Here is a 25,274-nt window from a genome sequence, read left to right on the forward strand (position 1 = left end):
AGTTCTGTTTTTTCCCATAAAAAAAGTACTTCCCTTCCCCTGCACCTGAGGCTTCAGTTTAAGCACCCTCTGAATAAGTCCCTCTGTCAGCTAACACACACAACATAGACCTTCTTCTGAGAGAGCTTAGTCCTTTTAGCAGGACTAGATTACTTTGTACATTAAACAAAATCTATTTTAAATGGAACACAATAAGGGTTTCAAATAGAGATTTTCACAAATCATTAGACAAGCAGAACATGAATGGTTCTGGCAAGACAGCTAGAGAATAAGACTGAGAGGGAAAGAAGACAAGTTACCAAGTCTGCCCCAAACACATTATTGACTTTTTAATTTAACATGGCAGCAGCATGTTAGCTGGGTAAAGCATTCAAATTATTTAAGCTGGGTGGAAGATTAAAAACATCCCAAAATAATATATTCAGTAAAGCCAGGGCAAGAAGTATGCTCAACTTGTTTGTTTAAAAAAAAAAAAAAAAGTAGCCCTGGCCGGTTGGCTCAGTGGTAGAGCGTCGGCCTGGCATGCAGGAGTCCTGGGTTCGATTGCCAGCCAGGGCACACAGGAGAAGCGCCCATCTGCTTCTCCACCCCTCCCCCTCTCCTTCCTCTCTGTCTCTCTCTTCCCCTCCCGCAGCCAAGGCTCCATTGGAGCAAAGTTGCCCTAGGCGCTGAGGATGGCTCTATGGCCTCTGCCTCAGGTGCTAGAACGGCTCTGGTTGCAACAGAGCAATGCCCCAGATGGGCAGAGCATCGCCCCCTGGTGGGCACGCTGGGTGGATCCCGGTTGGGCGCAGGCGAGAGTCTGTTTGCCTCCCGGTTTCCGACTTCAGAAAAATACAAAAAAAAAAGTAAAAGAAGGAGCTACCAAGGCATGGAAAAACATGGAAGAAACTTAAATGCATTTTGCTAAGTAAAAAAAGTTAGTTTGAGAAGGCTGTATATTGTTTGAGTTCAACTATATGATATTCCAGAAAAGGCAAATTATGAAGACAATAATAAGATCATGGTTGCCAAGGCTTGGAAGAGAGGAGGGATAAATAGGTGGAGCACAGTGAGACTTTTCTGTGTGACACTGTAATAATGCACACGTATCATTATGTAGTTGTCCCAACCCACAGAATGTACCACACCATGAGTGAACCCTTATGTAAACTATGGACTTTGGATGATGATGAGTCAATGTAGGTTTATAGGTAGTAACAAATACAGCCCTGTGTTGCAAGATGCTGGTAATGGAGGCGGCTGTGCGTGTAGGGGGCCATGGGGTATATGGGAACTTGCTGCTCCTTTCACTAATTTTGCTATAAACCTAAAATTGTTTTAAAAATAAAGTCTATTTTTTTTAGGCCCTGGCTCATTGGCTTAGTGATAGAGCATCAGCCTGGGATGTGGATATCCTGGGTTCTATTTCTGGTCAGGGCACACAGGAGAAGCAACCATCTGCTTCTCCACCCCTATCCTCTCCCTCCCCCTTCTCTTTCTCTCTCTTCCCCTCCTACAGCCATGGCTTGACTGGTTTGAGCGCACTGGCCTGGGCACTGAGGATGGCTCCGCGGAGCCTCCGCCTCAGGTGTTAAAAATAGTTCCGTTGCGAGCATGGCCCCAGATAGGCAGGGCATCGGCCCCAGACAGGGGTTGCCAAGTGGATCCAGTCAGGGCGTATGTGGAAGTCTGTCTCTCTAGCTCCCTTCTCTCGCTTGGAAAAGAAAAAAAAAAGTCTATTTTTTTAATATAGAGGCTTTGACCTATGGATTGTTTGGGTAACCCTTTAACAAGCATTTATTGAACATCCATCATCAACTGCCTTACTGTGGAGGATAACCTTCAAAAATGATCCCTGACCCCTTGTGCAGTCTCCTTCTGTATTGTACCAGGATTGGTTTCTGCGACCAATGGACTATGGCAGAAGTGATGGCGTGTCAATGCTGATATTAGACAAAAGATACTGCAACTTCCTTTTTGCTCTCTCTTTCTCTTTCTTCTAACAATTATTTGGAGGGAAGCCCGCTGCTGTGTCATGAACACCCTATAGAGAGTGAGTCCACATGATAAGGAACTGAGGCCGTCAGCCAACAGCCATGTGAGTGAACCTAGAAGCAGATACTCCAGCCAAATCAAACCTTCGGATAACTACCCCCTGGCTGAGATCCTGACAGCAGTCTCCTGAGAGACGTTGAGCCAGAATTACCTAGAGATGCTGCTCCTAGATTCCTGCCAGATTGTATTACATATAAATATGTTCTGAGCAAAATTCTGATGTGAAAAAATAAACAAAATCTTGGCTTTCCTTGCATACCTATAACTTCCTCAGAAATTGGGTGCGACAATACATTTTTATTTTCAGCTGCTTAGTTTTGGGGCAGTTTGTTATGTGGCAACTGATCACTAATACACTTATGTTAGATGATAGGAAACACAAAGATAAGAAGCCACATGCAGGATAGACTTTGCTAGCATTGTTCACTTGCAACTTCCCAGTGCCTAGACTAGTGCCTGGCATGTAGTAGGCACTCAGAAAATATTTGTTGAATAATAAATTAAAATATGGCACTGTCCTTCCTGCTCACATCTGAGGGGAAGAAGACATGTGGGCAGGTAACTATTATACAGGTGTGAATGATGTATGTGTTTAAGAGAGGTATAGCAAGAGCAAAACAGCCCAGGGGCAGTGACTCACTCTGTGCAGGGAGGTGGTCCCGGAGCCTGCAGAGAGGAGCAGTCGCTCGGCTTTGAAAGGCCTTCCCACACGGGCTGAAACCCATTATTTTTCCTTTCCAGCTTTATCCTCTGATTTACAGCTATATATTGGGACACTGTGACTTTAAGGAGAAAAAAATGTTCCCCCCATGTGAGAACAGTTCTGAAGAAAATACCAGACAAAGCTGCTAGTTATTAAACATAGTTGTTTGTCGACATGGTCACACACAAGACCAGATCAAGGGAGAAAATGGCACAAACAGGCAAAACAAAAACAAAAACAAAACTCTTCCAAGATGTAGGAGAATCGAGGGAAAGGTTTTTCCATCTTGCGGTGGCCCCAGAAATGAGGTAGTACCTCGGGAGATCAGACGCCAGTGAAGAGGACCGGAGAGGCCCGGAGAGGGCAAAGCCAGTGGCTCCAAGAGAGTAAATGGAAACTAAAAAATAAATGCAAAGTGACATGCAGAACAAGCCACCAGTGCCAGGCTGGGAGACGTTGTTTATCTCAGCATGAAAAGCAGGCTTCCTAATGGGCTGGAAGCTGTCAGCTGGTGCTGTTCCCACCTCCAGGCATCCCAACTGCATCTGGCCTGTGCAATTTTACCATAGCTGTGCACCCTTGGGCTATTCTTTTCTTTGTCACTCCACAGTTTTAAAACTTGAATTTATTTGAGAAGGAAATCTGATAGCATCATCATAAGTGGAAACTTAGGTTCTTCCTATTACATATCGAAATAAATACCTGATCATTAAAATAACAAATTTACGCCTGATCATCACGTCACACAGCCTCTTGAGTCCCAGTGTATTGTAGAGAATCACAGTTGGGACATACTGACTTAGCAAAAGTAATTCAATCATCGCTCAATGACAAATTGCAAGAAATAAGTTGTCGTACTCCTAGGAGATTTTATTTATAGAGAAGCCCAACCAAACTTTTTAGATATTCAAGATGTAGAATACGCTAGAAGGGATTAGGTGCCGCTGAAAGAACCACTGTCAGAACCTTGTACACACCTCTAGCGGTGACCTCATTATTCACAACTGTCTGTTCACATCCCTGCCTGTCCGATGTGTCGGAGGTCCTCTGGGGCAGGGTGAATCTCATTGATCTCTCTCACCCCATCGACCAGCACAAAGCAGGGCCACGATAACGTTCTTTGCAAAAACGAAGACATGTATAAGGTACTTATTTTTTTTTGCCGCAAAGATCATCTCTTACATTTGTCTTATGCAAATAGTTGACACAGTTTGGTAGGCTGTGAAAGCACATTTCTGAGCAAAATTTTGGTCTGAAAAGAAATAAACAAAATCTTGGCTTTGCTTGCCAAGATGAGTTCGGATCGCCCCTGAGTGCCCAAATAGGTAAACTGTGGGAGCAATTCATGGGGACTGAATTGACACTTTCATCCTGGCTGAGTAGCACAATCACACGTGGAACTTCTTAGATGTACGGAGGCTGAGCCCCACCCTGGACGTTCTGATTTTGAGTCAGTGATGAAATCACACATCTATGGTGCAGAGGTACATGATTCCGGAGTCAGGCTTTTATTATATTGAAAGGGAAATGTGAAGACACATTCTTGGAAAATCAATGAAAAGTCTTGCTATTATCAGAGCTTAGTTTATTTTACTAAGTTTGGATTTTTTTTATTAGAACACATTCAAACTGGGGTTGTCCAAAACAATTTTATTATTCCCAGAGATTAACACTGCAAAAGACTCCTTTTAATCATGGGAACAAGAGTACCCTTTAAAGAGTCTTTGTTAAAATATTGTCCACGGGAAAAAAAAAATATTGTCCACGGAGGGTGGGGAGGTGCTTGGGAGCAAGGGTTAAAGATCAGAAAAAGAAAATTTATCTGAAAACCACTCAGCCCCAGAAGGTTGAGCTGAGGATGAGGCAGGAGACGCCCCCTCTCCAATGTCAATGCCACATTAAGGTGGGAACCTCAAAAACTCCGGGTCCTAGTTTCCCTAGCACTCCTATAGGGGGACAAGCACAGGTTTGGGGCTCTGTAGAGGTAGAGTCAGAGCCACCCTCTGTCACATATGGACAGTTAGACCATGAGAAAGCATTGTAAATAATACCCTTGGTCAATTTAGCCCTGCCTTGACAAACTAATTGTTCAATTTCTTAATCATAATGTTAGAGCATCTTGGGAATTATCTGTTTGAATTTATTTCCTCACGTGGGGCAAACGCAGGCATCTTCTGCCAGCACCAGGACTCACTTCTTCTTCCTATTAAAAAATACTCACAAATTATATCTGATAGCAGTGGGTATTTACCTATTTCTAATGAATCCAGGTCTATACAACATAAAACACAGAATGTGATGGTTCAATTGTCACCTAATTGAGTTTTATTTACCAAGGGAAGTCAATTTCTTTTTGTTCTCTTTGATCCTACAGCTGGCAAATAGCAGGTGGAGATAAGGTTCCATTTCTGGAAGGGACCACAGAGCTCATCGCATCCAAGGAGCTTCTTAAATCCTGAAGACTGATTTCATTATCCCCATGCTGGTCACTCCACTGGTCACATTGTCTGTTATAATAGGCAGCCCCAAATAACCTCTGTCTCTGAGGCTACCATCCCTTTCTGGCTTTAATGGGGACCTTTGTTTACTTTCCCTCAATAGAGAAAAGTGGAAGGTGTGAGTCAGGGACACTGCAGAGCACAGCCATCTACCTGCCGTTTCATCTGACTTGCGTGTAGGAGGGTCCTGAACCACCCACTGGGGTACAGTGAACACCGGTCATCTCTGCCTTGTTTAGCCACAGACCTGAGGTTTCCAGGCAGACTGCCCAGTGAGAGTGACAAAGGAGACAAAGTCTTCTGCAAGACTGAACGAGTCTGAGCCTTCCATGTCCAGTTCTAAGAAAGGGGGAGGAGGTGACAGGAAGGGTGGCCAGAGCTCATTCATTTCACATTTTAGTTGTATGATGGCCTAGAATGGCTTCTCCTAGTACTCCTAAAGGTATCTTGTAATTTTGTAACTTCCCCACAATATTTGTTATTTTGTTCAATCCCTATTGATTTCCCAAGCTACTCGGCATAAAAATTCCTGAAGACAGTCGGGGGGGTTGTGTCCTTACTTTCTGCAGGAGGAAAGCAGGAGGAGGAAGGGCCTCTGGGTGAAGTACAGATGGAGAGAAAGCCAGGTAGGAGGAAAGATGAGGGCAGTCAAGGTGAGGGGCCCATCGCTGCCACCTGGGAGGAAGGGAGGGGCCAGGGAATCCCCAGGAAGAAGAGTGGGTCCTGGTGCTGGCAGAAGATGCCTGCATTTGCCCAACACGGGCAGTGCACGAATTGGGAGGAATGCTATTTCAATACAGAGAGACTCAAATAACAGCTAGCTAAGGGTTCGGCCTAGATTCAGGCCAAAAGACTGTCCTATAGAGCGGCCCCGGAATCCTCTGAAAAAGACTCCCAATTCCTCCCCTGGTCCCTTGTCAGAGGAAATAAATCATCTCATGATGTGTTTGCAATGTGGCAGCTGGAGCTCAACTGTTTCTATTCTTAAATCACTACTCTTTCCAAGCCACGAGTGCCACCTCCCTGCCATCTCCCGGTGGCCTTGGTTTGATGACTTGGTCTACCCTCAAGGCAGGAATGGATACGTCTAATACTCTGTGTCCCACTTCCCCAACTTCTACCACCAACTGAGTTGGAAGGACCATCTGGGTATCTGGATTTGAAGGCAGTAAGTCTAGGATCTCAACCCATGCCACCTTTATGGGGCTGAGTGGAAGTGTCCCTGAAGCCTGCTCAGTGGTCAGCAAACTCAGTAGTCAGCAGAGCCAAATATCAACAGAACAACGATTGAAATTTCTTTTGAGAGCCAAACTTTTTAAACTTAAACTACATAGGTAGGTACATTCCTTATCAAGGTAGCGCCCGCACATGGTATTCTATGGAAAAGCCACACATGCTCAAGGGGCCAAAGAGCCACAATTTACCTACCAGCCCCTCCCTGCAACTTCCTCTCTTAACAGGACATTTTTTTTTAAAGGGGAGTACTTTATTTTATTAAAGTATATTTGATATACAATATTATAGTAATTTCAGGTGTACAACATAGTAGTTTTACATTTTATATGCCTTACAATGTGATCACCATGATAAGTCTAGTAAGTGTCTCACCAGGACTTTGTAAAGACAAGCCTTCTGCCTACTATGAACACCTTGGGTTATATTGACTTGCACTGAGTCACAGCCAGACAGCAGGAAGTGAGAAGGCACCAGGGAGCAGGCAGGCACTGGGACACCGGGCGGAAGGCTGGCACCGTCGTGGGCCCGCATCGGCTCTGTGGCTGGGCCTTCCTGTTAACCAGCAGCCAGGTCGGTGGGGCAGCCGTAGCCAGCGAGCCTGCTCTTCCGGGATGTGCTCCTGGGCTGAACTCTGCATGCAGACTTCAGATTTGAGGCCAGAGCCCCAGGAGGTGGAAGGGGCAGGGTCACTGTAGAGGGGAGAGCATTTCTCTGACTTGAAGTCAAGTCTGCCATGAGGTTCGTATTGCAGGCTTCTCCCAGAAGCCATTTAGGACCCTGTCATTGAGCTCCTATCCAACCCTTTTGCGTTTATATCTATTTCCAGCCAGAGGCACTTCTTAGAATAATTTGTTCCATCTGTCCCAGTATTTTAGCCATTTATTCTCACGGCCCACCCTAGCTTTATCACCAGCCAGAATGCCTCCACCCCTGAAACCCTAAACTCCGAGAATCCACTCTCCTAGCACCTCACCGACACCAGGGACTCCAGGGTCTGGCACTGAGGAACAGGCGTGAGCTGTGCAGAGGGGTGGGGTCTAAGGATCAGGCAGCTGTGACTTTGAATCCAGGCTCTGCATCCAACTAGCTGGGCGACATTAGGCAATTTCCTTCCCCTACAACTTCATCTCCTCATGGACAAACTGGGAACAATACGGCATAGTGGGGTTTAGTAGAGAAATTTCATTAAAGAGCTGAGCATAGTGCCTGCTGTGCTGCATGCTCAGGTAAGGGAGTGATGTATTCTTATCACTTCTCTTATAATGGCTCCTGATGGATCAGCCACCCCTCCCACCACCTGCCTTAGCCTCCTTGCCCCCACAAGAGCCAAAGTGAACTCCAGAGCTCCTGGCTCGGTAAGACCACCCCCGCTCCTGCCCCTGACGCACACACACCTGTGTTGGAAGGGCGTGGGGGTCCTTTGGACTTTGTGTGCTCGTGAAAAGACCCCTATTACAGACACTCAGCCTCACCATCAGTTTCTGCCCCAAGATCAGCTACACCAACCCCACAGAGTCCTCAGCCCTGGCTTATATCAGTCCCACAGAAAACCGGGATTCCCTGCCATGCACTCTAGACCTAGAACAGCCTTGTTTATCCTCCTTTGATCCCCATCTTCCTACCCAACTGCAGAAATCTTCTGTGGGGAAAACAGCTGTGTTAGGCTTGCTCGCTGGTTTACCTCTGCAAGCACTTTGCCTGATTAGTGCATGAGCATGTGGGAGCACCATGTGTGGATAGTCTATGTAAGGCGGTGGGTGGCTGTGCTCAGGGCGGATTGCAGATGGCGGGTTGTGGATTGCCTGCCCACCATTGGGAGGGGCCGTTTTACTGTTCATTTGCTTGCTTCCATGAGGAGAGAGAGGTTTTTCCCCTGTCTGTTTGCTCTCGTCTGCCCTTGTGAGACTTTATTACATGGTAACGGCCCAACCCTTTCTAGCTCAGCAGTTTCTCTACCATCTGCCCGAATCCAGTGTGGACCTGCCTGGCCTCAGCCACCGGCATTACACCCTCCCACTGTGGGCCTGGGCCCTCGCAGCCAATCTTCTGAAAATCCTTGAATTTCTCAGCTTCCACTCAGCACGTCTTTCTCTTTCTTGTTCTAACTAGAGCCTGCTTCCTTGTCTTCTCAAGCATGGGTTTCTCACATTCGCCTACACCAGCCTAAGGGTGCAGTTGGGATTTCCCTTTGCTCCCTGTTGCTATTACAGAACTTTCTCCCTCTTCTCCCTAAACACTCCCCTCCCCTCCCAGCTTGGGGTCTCACACCAGAAGACTGTACATTTCTCCTCGTTGCTCAGGGGACCTCTGCTCCCCCTCCCCCATCCAGGCTACTTCTCCGTCTCCAGTTCTAAGTTCTCCTAACCTTCTCTCTTCCCCTGATTTTACTTTCACCTGACACATTTGAACTGTGGCTGACCAGGAATGAGATGGCCTCCAGGTGCCAAATACACACTGGATTTTGCTCATGATGAGGAGAAGGTATGTTATATATAGCGCCATTATTTTTACTGATTACATATCAAAAAGATAATATATTGGATATATTAGGTTAAATAAAATGTATTACTGTCTTTAAATTGGTTTCATCTGTGTCTGTTTACCTTTGTACATGGCTACTAGAGCATTTAAAATTGCATTTGGGGCTCAGATTACATTTCTATTGGCTTTACCAACCATCGGGACCCTTCCTTAATCCCGATTTCAAAGTCCCAGGTTATAGCCACCTCTCCTGCTGTGCTCCCTCCAGAACTCTGACTGGCACTGCCTGACCTCACCAGGACCTACAAACCACGGGTCCTCCTGCCTTGCCACCATCTCTCCCCTGCCATGTCCTTCCTTCCCTTCTTATCTGACGTACATCCTATAATCTGTTATTTGTTCTTTACACTCACCCTCCACTCCCTCGTCCCTCTCTGGCTTCCTCATACAACCACCCCCCAGCAGCTCAGACCCTGGTTAGCTTTAACTCTGCCGCTCTACACTTCCATCACAGAGCTGAGCAAAGGGAAAACACATCACCACGCAGGCTGTCCAGCAGGCTCGCTACCTGTTCCCAGTCCACTCACACACTCATCTCCCAGGTGCCTGTTCCATGCCTCCTCCTCCTCCTGCTTCGCTCTCAGTTCCCTATTTGACTGAAAAGCCAGAAGCAATGAGGAAATAGCTTCCTGAGGTTCCTATCACAATGTAACCTTGACCTGCATCCAGGACCTCACACTTTGCCTTCCCTTTTAGCTCTGCAGTCAAACGGTTTGAGCCAACACCCCCAACTGCACATTGGATTCCTTCTCCAACTTATTCAGAGACATAGCTCCAGCAATTCTTCATAGGCAACGTTTCCCTCTGCATGGTATCATTCCATTAGCATCAACCAGCCTGCTATTTCTTCCATCGTAAAAAACAAAACAATAATCTCTCTTGACCTTCCTTCCCCCTCCATGTTTATCCTCTCGTACAGAATTTCTTGAAAGAATTGCTGGCACCCACTGCATCCAATTCCTCTCCTCCATTCTCTCCTGAACCCACTCCAGTCAGCCTCCTTCCACCCACCTTCACGGAAACTGCTCTTGCCAGGTGTTATGGGCTGACTGGTGTCCCCTCCAAATTCCTAACTGTAAGCCCTAAACTCTCATTACCTCAGAATGTGACTGTATTTGGAGATGGGCCCTTTAAAGAGGTGATGAAGCTAAAATGAGAGTGCTCTGATCTAATCTGATTGACGTCCTTAAAAAAAGAGGAAATTTGGATGTACAAAGAGATAACAGGGACACGTGCTGAAGGAGAAAAGCCCACATGAGGACACAGCAAGAAGGCTGCCATCTGCAAGCCAGGAAGAGAGTCTACAGGAGAAACCAACCCTGCTGACACATTGATGTTGGACTTCTAGCCTCCAGAAGAATGAGAAAATGGATGTCTGTTATTGAAGCCACACAGTCTGTGTGGCGTTTTGTTACATAGCCTGAGCTGACTAATATACCAGGTCAACCACTGACCTCCAACGGCTCAGTCCAATGGTCAATGCTCATTGCTCTTCAGATGACCTTTTAGTAGCATTGGCACAGTTTGTCACCCTTCCTCCTTAATGCACTTCCAGGGCTCAACATGCTTGCTTTTTCTTTCCCTGGTTTCTTCTCAGCCTCCTTTGCTGCTCCTCCTTGTCTCCTAACCTCTTATTCCTCTCAGCATGGCCTGAGCCAGAGCTCTTTCCCTAGAGTCCCCTTGGTTGGCAAACTGCGGCTCTTTGACCCCTTGAGTATGGCTCTTCCACAAAGGGTACTCCACCCTAATTAAGTTAATAACAATGTACCTACCTATATAGTTTTAAGTTAAAAAAAATTGGCTCTCAAAAGAAACTTCAATAATTGTACTGTTGATATTTGGCTCTGTTGACTAACAAGTTTGCCGACCACTGCCCTAGACCACTTCTCACCTTCACACGCCCCACCAACTGTTGGCTTGGATCTAAAAATATATACAACCAGAACTGGGTCACCTCCTACTTCCTCCACTTCTTCTGAGGTACCAGCCATTTCTTATCTGGATTACTGTACCCAGACTGGACCCCATACACCCCCACCACCACTCCACTCATTCTTTTTTCAACCTCACAGCCAGGTGCCTTAAAATCAGAGTCTGCGGCCCTGGCCGGTTGGCTCAGCGGTAGAGCGTCGGCCTAGCGTGCGGAGGACCCGGGTTCAATTCCCGGCCAGGGCACACAGGAGAAGCGCCCATTTGCTTCTCCACCCCTCCGCCGCGCTTTCCTCTCTGTCTCTCTCTTCCCCTCCCGCAGCCGGGGCTCCATTGGAGCAGAGATGGCCCGGGCGCTGGGGATGGCTCTGTGGCCTCTGCCTCAGGCGCTGGAGTGGCTCTGGTCGCAATATGGCGACGCCCAGGATGGGCAGAGCATCGCCCCTGGTGGGCGTGCCGGGTGGATCCCGGTCGGGCGCATGCGGGAGTCTGTCTGACTGTCTCTCCCCGTTTCCAGCTTCAGAAAAATGAAAAAATGAAAAAAAAAAAAATCAGAGTCTGCATTCAAGGCACAGGGTCCTCTCCTTGTCTTTCAAGCCAGACGTAATCCACTGCACTTGGCTTCTCTCCACCCACTCCACTCTCTCAGCTCTGCAGAGGTCCTTGATGACCTTCCCACTGGAAAAGCTAACATCCTGCTGCAGGTCGAGTAGCCATTCTATAGTGCAAATTGGACCTTATCCTTTCATTGCTTTGAAACCATTTGCTGGTTTCCCATTGCCTCCAGGAGCCCAGGCTCCCATGGACGATACAGATCTTCCACAATTGGCTTTAGCTTCGTATAATTAAGAGTGTGGGCTATAGTCAGTGACTCTGACTCCAATTTGCTATAAATTGATTGTTTATGGCCCATAAAATTTATATGTTGAGACCTAACGCCCAGTGTGATGATATTAAGAGGTGGGGCCTCTGTGGGGTGATTAGGTCATGAGGGTGGAGCCCTCGTGAATAAGATTAGTCCCTCTATAAAAGGGGCCCCAGAGAGCTCCCTCTTCCCTTCCACCACATGAGTGCACAGTGAGAAGACAGCTTTCTACAAACCTGGAAGCAGGCTCTCACCAGCACCTTGATCTTGGATTTCCAGCCTCCAGAACTCTGAGAAATCAATTTCTGTTGTTTATCAGCCACCCAGGCTATGGCGTTCTGGTACAGCTGCCTGAATGGACTGAGACACCAATTCCGTGATCTTGGGCAAGTTACCAGTCTCTGTGCCTTGGGTTCCTCATATGTCACTTGGGTATAATATTGAGACTCATCTCACTGGGTTGATGTGAGGATCAAATGAGCTCATACTCGTAAAATGCTTAGAGCTGTGCCTGGTCTGGCGGGCCTCGATAAGTGAGTGTTTATTACCTCCCATCATTCTCCTTCCTCGGCCTGAGTACCCTTCCCTGAGCCTGGAAAATCTTCCCGCCCTTTCCAACAGGCACCCTGTGGCCTGTCCTTTGATATTTAGCTCCTGTGTCTATCCCTTATCCCTGCAGGAGGCCTTCCTTCCTCCCTGGGGCAGGCTGAGGGCGCCTTCTCTACTCTAACTGCACTTTGCTTAGACTTCCATCTGAGGATTAATGAAATTATAATGCAATGTCTGTTGACATGACTGTGTCTTTAGGGACGTTAGTCCCCTTGAGGGCAGGAACCTTGACCTTCTATTTCTGCATGCAGCAGCCTCATAGTAAAGCCCTATAATCTTTGGATAAACGATGCTACAGTTCCTTTAATTTGTCTTAAGCTTATGTCTCTAAGCCTCCCTCCATCCTGGAGAACAAGAATGTGTCCAGTTATTCCACAAGCAAAGGTGTCTCCACGTGCAAGACACAGTGCTAGGTGTTGGGAACATGACAACAAACCCAAGGTGAAGTGTTTGTCCTCAGGGACTTAGGGTCCAGAGGGAACACAGGCACACAAGCTGCAGCCAGGTGTGCATGGACAGCCGACAAGGGCCAAGGAGGCTGGGCCAAAGGCCTGGGAAAGAGACAGAGGGAAGCCAGGGCATGTAGACTCAAGGGGCTTCTGTCATGCTGCTTATCACATGACAGCAGGAGTCAACACTGTAAACGCAGGACCGAGGTGAGAGCAGATCTCACAGTCCTGGAGCCCAGAACCAGAGAATGGGGAGGAGCCGGACCACCATGAGTGTGCCCCAGGGTAAAAGCAGACAGACCCAGGGCTACCACAACACTTATGCTCAGGTCTAACATTTATGAGTTCTCAGCATATACCAGGCACTGTGGGAAGGATTTAATGTGGAACCTTGCAATAAACCCACGCCAGGGGCGATGAGTATCCCATTCTGTAGAGGAGAGAAAGCTGAGGCCGAGAACTTGCTCAGGGTTTCACAGAGCCAGAGTCAGAGGTCCACTGTCTGGCTCCAAAGCCTAGACTTTTGCCACCATGCAATGCCACCCCCACCATGGAGAGGGTGAGACTGTTCCAGATGTTAAGTTTGAACACAGGTACCTGGGGCAAGTGAGGCTGTATGTGGTCGGCCCAGCCATGTGCTCCAAATCCTGAGTGTCCTTCCCTCTGGACCACCTTTAGGTCAGCTTTGCATTTGGACCAACCCTGAACTGGTTGGCAGTGGGAACGGCAGGAGGAGAGAGAGGAACAGGCCAACGAGAGTGATGGGAACATGACAAAGGGCAGGGCCTTGTCTCGTGTCTCCGTGTGGCCCGCACTGCATGTAGCCAGTGTGCAGCACTCTCAGGCTGCCTGAAGACACCCATTCTTATTCAAAGATGAACACGAAAAAATGAAGGAAGGAATGAGCAAGAGAATGAGGGGCAGGAACCAGAAGAGCAAGGTCCCTGGGTGAGGAGAGAGAAAATGAATCACCCTGACCTGACTCGTCACCCCTCCACTCGGGCATCTCCTAGAGCCCCCTTCCCACTGATGGCCCTGCTGTCACTGTATGTCCCCTCAGTGCCCCCGGCCGGTAGCATCCCCCTCAGAGCCATCCTCACAACCCCCACTCCCCTGAGTAATGCCGCATAGGACAGGGCATAGTTTAGGGATGGGGTCTTGGGCAAAGGAAGGAGGCAGAGGCCCCCTTTACACCACCAGCATGGGAAGGAACTTTTGGGGTGTCTGGGCTCCTTCCACTCTTCCCTGACCCCTCCGCAAGACACCAGCTTCCACGCGGGGACAATGACACACATGCCTCAATATTTCTGGTAGCAAGCCTCAGGAAGGCTCTGGAAGCCAACTTTTCTAATCGTGTTGTGCGGATGGCCAGCCTCATGCACACCATGGAGACAGGAGACCCCGGGATCCAGAATATCCCTTAAAGATTCTACTATTTGGGAAATCAGACTAAAAGAACTCACTCAGTTTCCTTGGGAATCTAAGCTTCATGAGGAAGTCCCCTAACTGAAACTCCGTTTTCTTTAGCAGAAGGTAAGAACCAGTCTTAAAATTCTATCCAGGCCAGGGTGTCCTGAGAAGTGGCGTGGGTGTTTCCTGGGAGACCCCGGGTGGCAGCAGCTGCTCCTGACCTCCCCATCTCTCTCTCTCCTTCCTTTCCATGTCCCCAAGGTTTACAGGGACTCCCCAAAGGTCAGGAAGGTGAAATACATGTGTATTGAGGGGTGACTGTGAGCAAGGTGCTTTACGTGAAATACATGTGTATTGAGGGGCGACTGTGAGTGAGGTGCTTTATGTCACCTGCTTTCCCCACCGCTCTGGTGAAGTAACATTATTCCCATTTTGAGGCTCAGAGGTCAGAGAAATTGAGTAAAGGGAGTGGTCAGAGTGTAAGATGCCCTGGAGTGGGGTCCTTGGGCTGTAACCAAACCACCCCCAGGATCAAGGAGGGGAGCAGTTACTGGGACCTGTGCAGAGAAAGCCAGTGTGGAGAGGGTGTCTTCCAAGGAGCTGTGACCTTGGGTGGGAGGACACAGCAGCCTGAGGCGACTCCATCAGCAGGAGCTGGCGAATGAATAGTCTACCCTCCCTTTCTTCCGTCCTCCATCTCCCTTCAGGGCAGCTCCCCGATAGCCAACCCAAGGATGGGGAGAGCGAGTAGGTACGGAGGGGCCAGTAGCCACTGGGCACTGAGCCCAAGGTCATACGGCCAGTCTGGTCTGTGGATTCAAGCCCAGACCTACCCAACTTCAAAGTCCAGGCTCTTGTCATCTCCCCTGGCTGTTCCCCATCTTGTGGTAGCATGGTCCTTTGGGCAAGAGAGACCCAGGACCCAGCCTGCCCCTCCCCCGTCCCCATCCCCGTCCCCATCCCCATCCCCACCCCCATGACCCATGACCACACATCTGTCTAGCATTACTTCACTCTGCACTGCTTTAACAGGGCCAGGACCCTGAAAGCACCTTGTTGCTGCACGAGTTAAGGTCTCTGCTCATCTCCTGCTTCAGAGCCCAATTCCCCAACCTGTAGAGGGTGGTGACCCTCCATGAGGGTGCAGGCAGACCCTCCCAGGAAATCCACTCCTGCCCCTGGGTAGCTGCCCAGCAGCCCTCAGCCATGCCGGATGAATTGGGAAGAATTGATTGATGAGAAGGTAGATGTGGGGGTTTCCCCTAGGAGAATAATTTGATTTGATGGGGAAGGAACGTTGGATGGGGAGCTCGAGCCCTATGCTCAGAAAGCAGGCGTCCAGGCGCAGCCAGGAACATATGCAACTCATTACCTCCTAGAGCCTCCCATTTGTGGCGGGTGGATGACGCCACGAGTGTAGTGGAGGGCCTGAGGCTGCGGGGTGAGCTGACTGCAATATTTTTCTGACACTGACACCTCTTTCTGACCCTCTGAAAGGGCCATGGAGGAGCCAGGCCCAGCCAAACACCACCCACACCCCGACCTCTGCCTCCTCGGACTCCTGGCGCCAGACTGGAGAGGCCTACAGCTGTACCGGGCGGGGCGGGAAAGGGAAGGACCAGGGAAGGTGAGAGGGCGGGGAGAGGCAGGCGAGGAAGGAGAGGAGGGAGGGGGAGGGGAGAGGGGTGAGCAGGCCCAGCTGGCCCCTGTTTGGGTTTCTGTGCCAAGGGCGGTGTGAGCGGGCCTTGAGGTCAGAGGAGGTTTGGCTAAAGGGCCTTGGAGGTCGAATTTCGCAGTCAGTCCTTCCACATTCCTCCAGTAAAACAGGTGGAACCAATGCTTTTGCCAAGTGGAGACACGAAGGTGGGGAGGCCCCTGCCCTCCTGGCCTTCCCCTCATGAAGGGGTTTGGGGGAGGAGAGGCTGGGGGGGTATGCTGAAAGCTCAGACCCAAGGAGGGAGGCGGGTCCTGAGAAGTGGGGGAGGTCCCGATGACGGCACAGAGTGGGGTGTGGGAGTGAGCCTTGAAGGATGCAGGAGTTGGGCAAATGGCCTGTCCTGCAGCGGACAGAGGAGCCCAGGCGCTTAACGCCCTCACTTTCCTTCTCACCTGGTAAGTGCAAGGAAGGGAAGGGGCACAGGCGGGGTGGGCAGCAAACCAACAGCTCACACATTGGGTTCTCAAAATATGTTTGTTGACTGGAATCCAGAGAAAGAGATGGAATGGGGGCAGGTTACGAGGGCAGCACGAGGAGGTGTATTTGTCACAAGCCCAGATTGACCTTCTTGCCCAGACACTGAGTCCCTGCCTTTCTTTTCTTTTCTTTCTTTTTTTTTTTTATGTGCCTTGACCGTGGGCCTTCAGCAGACCAAGTAACCCCTTGTTTGAGCCAGCGACGTTGGGCTCAACCAGATGAGCCCGCACTCAAGCTGGCGACCTCGGGGTCTCGAACCTGGGTCTTCCGCATCCCAGTCCGACGCTCTATCCACTGCGCCACCGCCTGGTCAGTCCCTGCCTTTCTAAGCCCCCAGCTTCCCCTCCTACACCTAGGACCTGGTGGGAGGAACAGGGCTGGAGCTTTCAGGAGAGCCACTTCTCTTTCTGAGTCATTTCACAACAGAAGCAGCTAGCAGAGTGGAGCACAGCAGAAAATGGTACTGGAAAAAAGGCCTGTGGCCCTGGCTGGTTGGCTCAGTGGATAGAGTGTCAGCCTGGCATGAAGACGTCCCAGGTTCGAGCCCCAGTCAGGGCACACATGAGAAGCAACCATCCGCTTCTTTCCCCTTCCCTGTCCACTTCTCTCTCTCGTCTCCTCCCGCAACCAGTGGCTCAATTGGTTTGAACATCAGCCCTAGGTGCTGAGGATAGCTCAATTGATTTGAGCATTAGCCCCAGATGGGGATCATGTGGGAGTCTGTCTATCTCGCCTCCTCTCACTTAAAAAAAAAAGAAAGAAAGAAAGAAAAAAGGCCTGCATGTTGTTAATTTTATGTTAACTTGATTATGTCATGACAGTGCTCAGATTAAACATCACTTCTGGGTGTGTCTTGGATGGTTTCTGGATGAGTTAGCTTTTGAATTGGAGGACTCAGCAAAGCAGATTGCTCTCCCCCATGTGGGTGGGCCTCGTCCAATTAGTTGTGGGCCTGAATAGAACAAAAGGTGGAGGTATTTGCTTTTTGTTTCCTGCCCAACAGCTTGAGTTGGGACATCTCATCTCATCTTCCCCAGCCCTCAAACTGCTCTTTACACCATTGACTCTTCTGGTTCTCAGGCCTCTGACTTGGATTGAATCACACATCTGGCTCTCCTGAGTCCCCAGCCTGCAGCTGGCAGATCATGGGACTTCTCAGCCTTCATAATCATGTGAGTTATGATTATGTATATTTCTTTATATATGTATGTGTATATATCACACCTGTTCTGTTTGTCTGGAGAGCCCTAATACAGGCTCTCTCTAGCTCACTGACCACAGTCTCTAAAAGACTCATCTGTGACATTTATTCTATTCATCTTTGAAGTGGGGGCAATGCTCTTCACTCTTACTCTCTATGCCAGTGGTTCTCAAAGTGTGTGCCAGGGCACACTGGTGCACCCTAGAAGATTTCCAGGTGCACCCTATGGTATTCCAGAGAAATATGTGCCTGTTGGGGACCAAAAAACCAACAGGAGTTTCAGAGTTTAGATTTTTGGGGGACAGAGGTGTGGGGAATTGACTGTAAGCTGACAGTCTGCCCAACCGCCCACCTCACTTGCCTGATTAGGTTGCAAAAGGCTGTTAAGCTGTGGTGCTGGATTGTTTACACTACCCCCATGTTCCCCAGAAAGACTGGAGGCAAGTTTCTTCTATCTTTTGTTTGGTGTAAAGTTAAGATGATATATATGGTGGGGTTTTTCTGCACTTGGTAAAATTCTTGGGTTGCCTGGGAAACATGATCAAAGATCTCACTGATTTGCTAATGGCCCACTTTGCCCTATAAATAAAGCAAGATGCGGTTTTTGGGCATGCTTTGTTCTTTCTAGCAGCAATTACAGGGCCCTGCCGACCCCATATTTTCTTAATTCTATGTATTTTCTAAATTCCACACTGTTCCCAGTCAGGACCTGGAATTACTAGCTGCGCTTATTTGTGGCATGTGCCCAGATATAAACATATAGTCACTCTATTATATCATTTCATTATGGAAATACAGCTCTTTTTGTTAACACATCATTATTATATTTATTATTAACACATCATTATATTATTTTTAGATAAATACACCCAAATAAAATTGATAGATTTCTCAAAAAGAAGCATGATATTGAAGAATCTGATTCTGGAAGTGAGGAAAAGTTAAGAGTAAATAAAATAGGACTTGAAGGCTGACGGGCAGAATTTAATTTATAGCATTTTCCATCACTGAACACTGAACAACAATAGGGTTGGAGTAGAAACCCATTCATGGAAGCTCCAAGTGATTTTGGTTTAACATTAACAGAAGAAGAACTGGCAGCTATATCCTCTGATCATGGATTGATGATTAAACATGAGGAATTGTCTCTCTTGAAGCCTTTTGGATTTCTATAAAAGAAGAATATGTGGCAATATCTGAAAAGGCTTTGAACATTTTACTACAATTTTCAACATCCTGTTTATGTGAATTAGGATTTTCTACCCTCAACACAATTAAGAGTAAAAAGAGAGGAATTCTTCAATGTGTTGATGAAGAAGTGAGAGCTTGCCTTTCAAATATATGCCCAAACATTGAAGAAATCGCTAGGACTCATCAGGCTCATGTTTCTCATAAACACAAGAATGAAAAAACTTAAAACATTCGCGCCAGGACCTGCCAAAATTTACTGAATCTTACTAAGAATGTATCTATATATATAAAAAGATAACTTTATTGTCATTTTTTTTATTTTTTAACTCCTCTTTTTTATGAATTCTAAAAGGCATAACTCAAAAAATGTAATATAAAATGTTTTTTAATGTCAGAATAAATTTAATTTTGTCGTATTTATTTTGTTTAATTACCATAAAAGCACGCTTGGACTTTATATTTTATTTCTTTAATATTTGACTTAATTATTATAACATATTTCTCAGAAATTTGTATATAGTGCACCTACAATTATTTGTAGAATTTTAAATGTGCCCCGACATCAAAAAGTTTGAGAACCACTGCATCTATGCAAAGAGAAGTGTATGCATTCATGCAGCAAGCATTTATTAAAAGCACCTACTAAGTGTCAAGCTCTGTGCTAGATCCACAGGAGGCCAGCTGTTGGCAAGGGCTTTGGGCTAGGAAGCTGCTCCAGTTACATCTCCAGGGTTTTGGCAAATAACCAGCCACCAAAGATAGGGCCGTTCGGGTCAGTGGGATAGGGAGCTTGGGGCCTCAGACCTGGAGGCAGATCAGCACCTGGAGAGGTACGTTTTCCTCTTGCAGAAGCTTCTGGAAATGGATTAGAGGCTCCTCACCAGAGAGGGTCCAGGCTAGTTGATTCAGACGCCTTTGTGGTACCCCAGCCTCACTCAGAGGAGTGAGGCAGAAGGAGTCAGCAGACTTGGTGCTGGAACGCCTCTCTGACTGATGAGATGAATTATCCCTAATGAGCCTCCACTAGCTCATCTGTGAAACGGGCACTCATCTTGCTGATCACAAAGGTTTGTTGAGATGTATGAATGAGAAGACACACAGAAAAGACTGTGAAAGTGAAAGGATGAAGTTCAACATATGCAGTATTAGGCAGGAGGTCACCAGCACCCTGGGGCAATGCCAAGGTTGGTGCGGGGCTCAGCTCTCTCACCCCAAGACCGAGGGAGAGTCACTCACCATCCTCACACAGGTTCAGCTTGGACAGGCTCCTGCCATCAAAGGGCTCCTCGAATATGGAGCTGGTGTCACGGTCACTCACGGTGTTCAGGTACATGGCTTTGTTCTCCATTCCGTCCTATAGCAGCAGGAGAGACAGCAAGAGAAGAGGAGAGGGAGGAAGGAGGGGGGCAGGGGAGAGATAAAGAATAAACTGTAGGTGCAGACATGATTGGATAGAACGAGATGTCTACCCTGTGGCCCTGAGCCTGAACATTGGGACCCTGTCCTCATCAACTGGTGATGTCTACTGAGTCCTTAGGACTCCTCGGTGCTTAGTTTGGAAGGCCAAGACCCTCTGGACCTTTCTGATCATGGGATCTGCCTTCTTGCTTTCAATAGCTCTCTGTTGGGGGGCACCAAGAGCCATGCGGGGTGAGGCCTGGACGAGCCAGCTCTTCTGACTCAAGTGGAGCAGTTCTGAGCTTCTGGAGCCCTGAGCACATCAGAGACTTGGGTTTCTACTCTGTGTTGAAAACAAGGGAAACTTAACACAAAGGCAGGTACTGAGACCTCCAGCCATCACAGCTAAGACCAGAACTGCTCCCAACCCAGCTGGGCTGGTGGTTAGAGGAGCTGGGTTCAGTGGCACCATAGCAGCGATTCATTCCCACGGGAGCCTGAGGGACAGGTGGCCTCAGTGGGGCCCCCAGGCACTAAGACCTCCTGAGGCTGGATCATGGGGACTTAAGGTCCTACCCATGGTGTCCCAGGAACATACTCATTGACTGGGGGAAAGCTCTGCTATTTGCAGTGAACCAGCTCCGTTTACACAGGTGTGGACAGCTCCATCCATTTTGTTCTGTGCACACATCCTGCACTTGTGATGGGAAAGACTGTCCATGGGATGTCCTGGTTCTGGGTGAGGCCTGGTTGTTCCAGGTGTGTTCTAGGGCTCTGGTGGGAATTGTGCCTCTTGTCATTTGCTGGATTTTCTTGGTTTTCTATGATGCATTCTTTATATAATGAGAAAATCCATTTTTCCAAGCCAAATTACAAAGTATTTATTACATAAAACACTTGATATTCTTTTCTCACATATACGCTGTGATTTTATAAATTACTCTCTACTGTAGTCATTAGTTTAGCTCGACCTTTGTTCTGATGATCTTTGACTATATGGATGTTAAATCCAAAGTAATCCACTTGTAGAAAATGAATTCTTTGGAAGATAAAAGTTGCTGGGAGGAAAGGCGAGTCCTAGGCCCAATGTGGAGCAGACTCAAGTCTGAGGCCCAGTGTGCCAGCCAGGGGCTACCACCTGGAGGGAAGCAACAGGGGCCTGGCAGGCAGTGCGGGGCAGTGCCTGCTGATTGAAAGGAGCAGCCACCCAGTGAGCTCCTCTTCAGAGGCAGGTGGGAAAGATGGCACCAGGAATGAGGAAGGGGGCAGCCATTTGGCTCTGGCTGGCAGAGCAGACATAAGCCCCCTGTTTCATAACTTGACCGTTGCCTCCAGAGACCTCTGACTTCAAGGCTTAGAAGAGGCCATAAATGACCAGTTGCAGATTCTGCTCTTGTCTTTTCAAAAATATGAGATGCCACATCTCCTACATAACCTGTGCTTGCATGCAACATACATGCATGCACGCGCACACATGTATGTGCACACACATGCACACACAATCAGGGTGTTCACAGTCTCTTCAAGCCTTTCTTCCAACTTATGGGAAGAACAGGCAGAGGGGAGCCCACAGCTGTGCCATGATCTCACCTCCCTGCCCCAGGGGTTCCTGGAGCCCGGAGACAGCTCCCACCCCAGGTTCTCCCTGCTGCAGTGTGTCCAGTTTGCTGGTCTCCCAGTACCCAGCACTATCCAGCCAGGTCCTCCACCCAGTAAGGGCCCCTAGGTGGGGCCCTGAGTAGCTCCACTGCTGCTGCAAGGGACCCTCCCTGCTTGCACAGCGCTGTGCTCCCCACCCCTCCCTCTGGCCTCCAGCGGATCCTGGAGAGCTGCAGAGCTGGAGGCCAGTTTCTTCTGCCTGTGGTAACCCTCTCTTTGCCAAAGGCAACAGGCACTGCTGCCCAGAGGTCACGCAGAGCCAGAGCTGCCAGGCTGGGAGTGCAGGTGCCGAGACAGGCTTGAGCCAGTGGAGCCCCAGCTTCGTTCCCACCTCCCCCTCTGCTGATCGCTCCTGGGCCAGAGCTAGAATGCACTGCTTACTATCTGGAATGTGTCTGTAGGGCGGCCCCATTTCTGCTCCCTCCCCACCCCTCAGCTGGTGGAGCAGGAGCCCTGGGAGCTTGTTGGGAAAAGGGGCTGGCCGAGCAGGAGGCCAGATGTGAGTGAGATGAGATTGCAAATGCTCAGCCAGTTCTGCTAATGTTTCTTACTTGGGAATGAAACCTAAGAATGTCTGTCTGCCCAGGTTTTATTTTGGACCCTTCTATCACTGGTCTTATAGCCTATGGGCCGAGTTTGCACTCTCAGTTGCAGCAAGCTAGCTGCTGAGCATGCCGATAATGGAACAAACCCCCACATGTGCACACATCCCACAAATTACAGGCCATTTGCCATCCAGGATCTCCCCGCCTTCCCAGGAGCACTGTGGGGGGCGGGGCAGGTGGTATCAGTCTGGCATTCCCATTTTAAAGATTAGCCAAATGAGGCACAAAGAAGCAAGAACCAATGGATGTCGGAGAGGGGTGGGGCACCATGCAAAAGCTTCCCACCCAGTGCACCGGCTCAGATTTACCAGGAAGGCTATATCCATTCCTTTTGGTGACTACTTTTAGAGTCCGAGATGAGTCAGTAAAGAAGGCCAGGTGGTGGCTCTGGGGCCAGTGAGAGGCTCTGAGAGCTGGGAGGGAAGGGACGATGCCACGGAAACATGCACAGGGTATGAACACCAAAGTGCCCTGAGGGTGAAGTCCAAGGAGCCTGGACTTCTGTGCTTCAAGTCAGAGTGAAGCCTTCCTTCTCTGTGGAGAGGACACTTGACTGACCTCTTAGAGTGTCTTAGATGATGCCTTTTAGAGTTGAAGCTGTCAGCCGTCCACAGCTCCACTCAGGTGGCTCCGTGCAGGCCAGCAGACACAGGGTCCTACCCTGGCTCCACTTCGTATTACTCAGGCACTTGGCCCAATCAGCTGAGCTCGTGCAGCCTCAGGTCATCACTTCTATGATGGGTAAAGTACATCTGCCAGGCGCTCAGTTACCGAGAGCTTCACGTGGGACAGTGAACGTGGAAGGGCTTTACGACAGGGAGCTCAGGAAGTTGGTGGTATGGTCTGGCGAGAACCAACAGCGCCCCAGCATCTTCTGATTCTGCCAACCAGCCAGGCATGGGGGTCTGCAGGTTCCTGAGGCCTCCCTCCTACCTGACAGCGCCAGAAACAATGCTGTTTGGGATTCCCTTTACAAAAGGCAATCGTGAATGTAGACTGGAGCCGAAATCCAGAACCTGACTCTCAAAGTTCCTCTCTGGGCAGAGGAAGGACTCTATCAGTTCTTCCTGCTGAGGGGGTGCATGAGCCTTGCTTGTCGCTGCAAAGACAGTGTCTCTGGGCTCTAGCACCCAACTCTGCAGCGCTCACAGCTTGTCTTTGGATTTGCCTAACTTGAAACTCATCAAAACCAAGTACAAAATTACCACGAATGCGGCCCTCCCTGGAAAGAGAATCACTAAGTAGGTTTGAAACCTATTCCTCCTCTAACTGTACTTAGTTAACCTAAATCATAATGCAAAGCTGGAAAGGTGTAGATGTTTTATAAAATAACTCTCCCTTTATATATTTCACCACCAGACACATGTGCGCGCACACACACACACGTACACATGCACACACGCACACACATTCTGCACATGGCGAGGGACTGCCACCTGTACCATCTGTTCCCTGGATAGGCTCTTTAGCAGTGACACAAGCCAGGAATAGTTGCTACTAAGGCAGTAGCTTCCCGTGGAACCTCAAATGCAGAGTCACACCTGTCAGTCCAGGCAAGCTGGATGAGGCCCCGTGCACCTCTACAGGCTGACCCTGGGACAGGCCGGCACCTCCATGCTCCAGAGCCTGGGGCTCTCTAACACTGTGCCCGGCTCCATCCGCCACATCTGTGTCCTTCACCTGCCTCCAGGACACCATGCTCAGGTGCTGGGATAAAGTGAGTGTCAAAGTGTCAGAGTGATCAAGACTCACCTTCGTGCCTCCACAGAGGCTGCAGAGGCTGTCCCCTCAGTTCCCGGCATTCACCATGGTGGCTGGAGAGCTGGCTGCTACCGCCACACTGAGACCCAGGCAGCCCTTTGGAGCTGGTCCCCACAGCCAGCCCAATCTAGACGGAGTCATAGAAAGAGGCTGTAGGGGTGTGCAGGGACTCTTCTCGTGGGTCACTTCTCCAGGAGGATCAGGTCAGGAGGCAAGACTCGGCGTTGTGTCCGAGTGGGGACCTGCAGCTAAGGAAGTCCTGTCTTGGTGCCTCACCTCGGTCAGCCAGGGGCGATGCTTGGAGGTGTTCTGTGGAGGCACCAGCAGCTCTGCTAGGTACTGACTGAGATGTGAACTGCAGCTGCTCTGGCGGCCAGTCTTTAAATACAAAGTTTTTGAGCAATTGTGGAGGCCCCCCTTGGGGTCTGGAACACATCCGCCCTCTGGTGGTCAATTTTGGCATTACATCCCCACATAGGAATGGCTGCTAGGTCCAGAGCAGAGAAGTCAGCCTTGGTCTTCACCTGCCTATTCTAAAGGCCCTGCTCAGAGTATTTTTTGTGAATCTTCTCGGAGAATGGCAAGTAGACCTGGATTAGAAGACATGCAAGGAAGCCAGCCTTGTACACTTATTTATAGGACACAATTGGCATTATATAGTGTATTCACCAAACTTGACTGAGAGTTATTTTGTGTTTTCTAAAAGTCACATCCACCTCCAAAGGACTCAGATTGGCCACACTGGAGATATTCAGAAACATGACCCATGATTGCCAAAGTCATTCTCAACATAACTCAGCAATAAAGCCAGTATTTATGGAGCACTGACATTGCACCTGGGCGAGGGATGCAAGAGTGAGTGAGAGAGCTCTCCCTTGTACCTAGGAGAGAGGTGGGCTCAGGCAGAAATATCTACAACCCTAAGCGTGATGGATTACATTCTAAAAAGGAGGCCTACCCAAAACGTTAAGAGAGCAATTACCTTCCA

The 25,274-nt window shown here is 48.9% G+C and overlaps 1 protein-coding gene across 1 annotated transcript in view; it reads right to left on the bottom strand.

The window, feature by feature from the left end:
* The window catches only part of SCARA5 (scavenger receptor class A member 5), a 106,671-nt gene extending 82,016 nt beyond the window's left edge, over positions 1–24,655 (bottom strand). Inside the window, exons 1-2 of the mRNA XM_066278581.1 lie at positions 24,278–24,655; positions 20,100–20,217 (exon numbers count right to left, since the gene is read on the bottom strand). Coding sequence (XP_066134678.1) covers positions 20,100–20,211 — 112 coding nt within the window. The 5' untranslated portion in view covers positions 20,212–20,217; positions 24,278–24,655. The remainder of the gene's footprint in view (positions 1–20,099; positions 20,218–24,277) is intronic.
* Between the last annotated feature and the right edge of the window lie 619 nt (positions 24,656–25,274).

Source organism: Saccopteryx bilineata, chromosome 1 (assembly GCF_036850765.1).
Source record: "Saccopteryx bilineata isolate mSacBil1 chromosome 1, mSacBil1_pri_phased_curated, whole genome shotgun sequence".
Classification (NCBI taxonomy): Eukaryota; Metazoa; Chordata; class Mammalia; order Chiroptera; family Emballonuridae; genus Saccopteryx; species Saccopteryx bilineata.